Raw genomic sequence first — 5,621 nt, forward strand, 5'->3', positions numbered from 1 at the left:
GAACAACACTCTCCTGATCAATGGATCACAGAGGAAATTAAAGGGAAAGTCAGACAGTTTTTACAAATAAACGAAAATGCAAATACAACATACAAGAATATCTGGGAGACAATGAAAGCAGTTCTACATGGAAAATTCATAGCACTGAATGCCCACATTAGAAAAACAGAGCAAGCTCAAATAAACAACCTAATGATGACTCTTAGACTCCTAGAAAAACAAAAACAAGAAAAACCCAAAGCTTTAACAAGAGAGGAAATTATAAAGATTAAAGCAGAAATCAATGCAATGGAAACTAAGAAAATGATACAAAAAGTAAATGAATCAAAGAGTTGGTTTTTTGAAAGAATAAATAAAATTGATAGACACTTAGCTAACCTTATTTTAAAAAAGGAAAGAAAAGGCTCAGATCCATGCAATCAGGAATGATAAAGGTGAAGTCACAACAGATCCCACAGAAATCCAGAGGATCATTAATACATTCTGTAGAACCTGTACTCTAATAAAATGGAAAACACAGAAGAAATGGACAGATTTCTAGATACTTATGAATTACCAAAGTTGAATGAAGAAGATAAAAACATTTTAAACACCCCAATTACAATCAGTGAAATTGAAAATGTAATTAAAAACTTGCCAACAAAGAAAAGCCCAGGTCCTGATGGATTCACTGCTGAATATTACAAGACATTTACTGCCATTACTCTTCAGACTTTTCAATGAAATTGAAAGGGAAGCAATACTTCCAATTCCTGGAAGCAAGTATCACATTGATTCCCAAACCAGGGAAAGTAACAAAAAAAGAGAACTAGAGGCCAATCTCCTTAATGAATATAGATGCAAAAAGCCTCAATAAGATACCAGCAAACAGAATATAGAGGATCATCAAGAAAATCATACACCCTGACCAAATCGGATTTATTCCAGGGATGCAAGGATGGTTCAACATACATAAATCAATTAATGTAATACACTATATTAACAAAGTCAAGGACAAAAACCACATGAACCTGTTGATGGATGCAGAAAAGGCACTTGACAAAATTCAACACCCATTCATGATAAAAACCCTACAAAAAATTGGAATACATGGTCTATTTCTCAACTTAATAAAGGCTATCTATGAAAAACCAACAGCCAACATCATATTAAATGGCCAAAAACTGAAAACCTTCACATTAAAATCAAGAACAAGACACGGATGCCCACTATCACCACTCCTCTTTGATATAGTTCTGGAGGCATTAGCCATAGCAATTAGGCAAGAGAAAGAAATTAAACCAATAAAGATGGGAAAGAAGACGTTAAACTGTCATTATTTGCTGATGATACGATACTCTAAAATGAAAACCCAAAAAACTCCACCAAAAGATCTATTGACTTAATTGACACTTTTGGCAGTGTATCTGGACACAAGGTCAACACCCAAAAATCAATAGCCTTCTTGTACACAAATAACAGACTCACTGAGAAAGAAATTAGGGAAACAATTCCTTTCACAATAGTACCCAAAAAAATGAAGTATCTGGGAATCAATCTAACAAAAGAAGCAAAAGACCTGTACACTGAAAACTACAGCACTCTGAAAAAAGAGATAGAGGAGGATATAAGAAAATGGAAAGATATCCCCTGCTCCTGTGCAGGAAGAATCAACACAGGGAAAATGGCCATACTACTAAAACTGCTATACAGATTCAATGCAATACCAATTGAAATCCCAACACTGTACTTCACAGGACTAGAAAGAAGAATCCAAAAATTCATTTGGGATCATAAGAGACCTAGAATAGCAAAAGCCTTCCTAGGCAACAAACACATGGCAGCAGGTATAACAATTCCCAATTTGAAACTATACTACAAAGCCACTGTGATAAAAACAGCATGGTACTGGCAAAGAAGCAGACCTGAAGATCAGTGGAACAGATTGGAAAACACAAAAACAACTCCACATGCTCTCAGCTACCTCATCTTTGACAAAGGAGCTGACAGTCCCCACTGGAGGAAAGATAGCCTCTTTAATAAATGGTATTTGAAAAACTGGATTTCAACCTGCCAAAGATTAAAAGTAGACCCTTATCTTTCACCATGCACTAAACTAAAATCCAAGTGGATTAAAGATCTAAATATTTAAAAAGAGTCACTAAAATTGCTGGAAGATAAATTAGGCAGAACTCTTGAAGACATTGGCATAGGAAAAGACTTTGTGAACAAGTCCGCAGTAGCACGGGAACTAGCAGAAAGAATCAATAACTGGGATCTCATCTTATTGAAAAGCTTCTGCACTGCAAAAGAAACCATCAACAGAACTAACAGACAACCTACAATGTGGGAAAAAAAATTTACCAGCTGCTCCTCAGACAAAGGACTCTTATCTAGAATATATAAAGAATTCAAAAGAATCAGAGCCTCCAAATATAAAGACCCAATTCAAAAATGGGCATCCGAAATGAACAGACATTTCTCAGACAAAGAAGTGAAAAAACAGCAAGTAAATATATGAAAAAATGCTCCACATCACTGGTCATTAGAGAGATGCAGATGAAAACAACACTGAGATTCCACCTCAACCCACAAAGAATGGCTGCTATCAAGAAATCGACCAATAACTAATGTTGGTGGGTTTGTGGGGAGAAAGGATCCCTTCTCCCATGTTGGTGGGAGTGCATACTGGTGCAACTACTATGGAAATCAAAATGGAGATACCTCAAAGAGCTAGGTCTAGAGGTTCCCTTTGACCCAGCCATCCCTCTGCTGGGTATCTTTCCAAAAGATTTAAAAGAATCATATCACAGTGATATATGTGCACCAATGTTTATAGCAGCACAGTTTTTAATAGCTAAAACTTGGAAACAGCCCATCTGCCCATCTGTTATAAACTGGATAAAGGAGATGTGATTTTTCTATAAAATGGAATACTTCTCAGCCATACAGAATGAGAAATTAGAGTCATTCATAGGGAAATGGACACATATTAAGGATATACTCTTAAGTGAAATAAATAAGTCACACATGTGTAAATCCCGAATAGTTTCTCTGGTGTGAAAAACTATAATAGTACACAAGATCCTAATGGGATAATTAAGAGTGTGAAATAGGAAGAAAAGGACTAAAGGTGTAGGGAACATGGGAAAGGTAGGGGAAAGGAAATAAGGGAAAAGAAAAAATATGAGAAAATGAAAAAATGGAAATAAAGAGTTTGTTAATGGGGAGGAGAGGAGGGGGTGAAGGGAGGGCAGGGACAAGGGGAAAAAATGAGAACCAAGACCTGTCATGTGAAGGTACAGGATCCCAGTAATGAATGTAACTGTACTGTAGACCTAAATTTTACCAATAAACTCAATAAAAAGAAAAAAATTCAAATTAATGAATTACTGTAGCAATTTTTATTCCAATTTTTTTCATGGAATAAACACTTGCTTATTGGCTTAATTTGAGAGGTGATTAGAAACTCTTTAGCTCAACAACCACCCTCACTGGTGTCTCAAATCTCACCAGTAGTGGTCAATTACCTACATACAAAACTTTGCCTCTCCTGGTAAGCTTTGTTATTGGTGATGGCGTTTACATGCATTGTTCTTGACAGGTGCTCAATATGATTGGTTCTGTCCATCTACTTTGCTCCCTGAACAGTGTCTCAGTGCTTGGCAAGCACAGTGATTCTGAAGCTTCTAGAACCAAGAAGTAGGGCTGCTGTAGGGCCAGACCAGAGCAAGAAGCAGAGCTCACTGACCTTCCACTGTGCCAGTGTCTTAGTCCCATTTTTTCATTGCTGTGACAAAATATCCAACTCAAGGTTAGAAGAGGAAAATTTATTTTGGCTTATAGTTTGTAGAGGTTTTGGTTCATAGTTGGCTGGCTTCAAGTTAGGGAAGCATAGCAGAGGGGCATTGCAGGGGAGAAACCATTCATGGCAGTCAGAAGGCAGTAAAAGCAGCAAGCAGCAAACAACAAGTGATGACCTTCTTTTGTATATCTTATCCAGGCTACCCACCTAGGTGAGTAGCACTCACCACCCAGGATGGGGCAGTCTTAATCCTAACACTGCACCATGAATCAATCCCAGCATCACATCCTTGATCCCAGAATCCCACACCCTAGATCCAGTCATCTCTGAAAAGCCCCACCTATGACCTCATAAGACACTGGGGAGACATCTGGATGCAAGCCATAGCAGCCAATATCACATGTTTTGGTAGCAAATGTGTGTCCAGGGCTCCCACAAGCATTTGGACGTGCCAGCCACTCCAACCTGAGGCTTCGTAGGATAAATTCAGCTCATGGGGCCAAGGTTGGCATATGCTACTTATCCATTCTGTAACTGAGAACCGGAAATGAAAGCAGTGGTGAAATGCTAGCTGAAGGGAAGTAAACCAGAGTTAACCTGCCCTTCCCCTTGTGTGTTGCAGAGGCTGGAGCACAAGGAAGTCCTCGTGGGCTTGTTGTTCCTGGTGTTCCCGTTCATTCCCGCCAGCAACCTCTTCTTCAGGGTGGGCTTTGTGGTGGCGGAGAGAGTCCTTTACATGCCTAGGTAACTGCTGCAACCATTCCCCCTTTCCAGCCCTGCTCTCTGCCCAGCTTTGAAATATCAGAGAGACCACCCTCTGCCTGATGACAGTTAGGTCCTCGAGGAGGAGCTCAGGTTTCTGTTACCTCCGCTGTAAAAACAGCCGCGCGGAAGGCTGGTGAGACTGCGTTTGCACACACACTAGTGTCAGAGGCTTGCCTTCAGGTGCAAGCTCACAGCCAAATGGAAAGTACTGACCTGAAGACAGTCAGGATTTTAGCAGTGTTGCTTACTACACAGTCTTCATCTAAATGCGTAAGTTTTATTTAATAGAATTATAAGAATATGTAGAAATATTTAATTATTAAGTAATTAACATTAATTACGTGAAGTCGTGTGATAGTGATTAAATTATCCTCTGATGCTTTTTCTGATTTAAAAGTGGGAAGAATCCAAGAAAATTTGCTTTTGAAAAAAACTGTCTTAAAAATACCTACCGGAGCTTCAGGTGTGTATCTGCATAAAGTCACTGAACTCTAAACATTTAAACTGTGCTGAAACTCATCTGTAGTCTTGTTTTATTTACATTTCATTGTTCCAAGGTGTTATGGTTTATGCCTGGATGTCCTCCAAAGTCTCATGCACTTACTTATAGGTGGAGCTTTGGGAAGTGACTGGATCATGGGGTTGCGACACTTGCCATATGGATTAGTCCACTGATTAGTTTACAGCTAAATGGCTGATGGGAGGTAAAGCCTGGCTGGAAGAAGTGGGTTGCTGGGGGCAGGGCCTAGGTGGGTCACTGGGGATGTGGCCTAGAAGAGTCTATCTCCTTCTCTTCTTCCTTGACCTCTCTCTGCTTCCAGCTGCCATGAACTGTTTCTCCTCTCCCATCCCGCCCCACGTGACTATGGACTGTAACCTCTACAAACTATAAGCCAAAATAAACCTTTCCTCCTTCAAGTTGTGGACATCAAATATTGTGTCTCCATAGCAAGAAAATAACTAAGCCACAAGTCCTGGAAATGCCCTGACTCAAGGCATCATCTTTGTTCTACTGCTTAGCAGTCCTGTAAACTGGAGCAAGACATGCAGCTTCTTCAGGCTGGGTTTTCTT

At 39.5% G+C, this 5,621-nt stretch overlaps 1 protein-coding gene across 2 annotated transcripts in view; it reads right to left on the bottom strand.

Moving 5' to 3' along the window:
- Positions 1–4,499, bottom strand: part of LOC104865459 — a 30,670-nt gene extending 26,171 nt beyond the window's left edge. Inside the window, exons 1-2 of one of the 2 annotated variants that reach the window (XM_010628969.3) lie at positions 4,382–4,499; positions 3,731–3,769 (exon numbers count right to left, since the gene is read on the bottom strand). In XM_010628969.3, the coding sequence (XP_010627271.1) occupies positions 3,731–3,759 (29 nt within the window). In that variant the 5' untranslated portion in view covers positions 3,760–3,769; positions 4,382–4,499. The remainder of the gene's footprint in view (positions 1–3,730; positions 3,770–4,381) is intronic. The other variant, XM_010628970.3, reaches the window with a different exon arrangement.
- Positions 4,500–5,621: the final 1,122 nt, after the last annotated feature.

Source organism: Fukomys damarensis, unplaced genomic scaffold, assembly GCF_012274545.1.
Source record: "Fukomys damarensis isolate Sample0158 unplaced genomic scaffold, DMR_v1.0_HiC HiC_scaffold_15, whole genome shotgun sequence".
Lineage (NCBI taxonomy): Eukaryota > Metazoa > Chordata > Mammalia > Rodentia > Bathyergidae > Fukomys > Fukomys damarensis.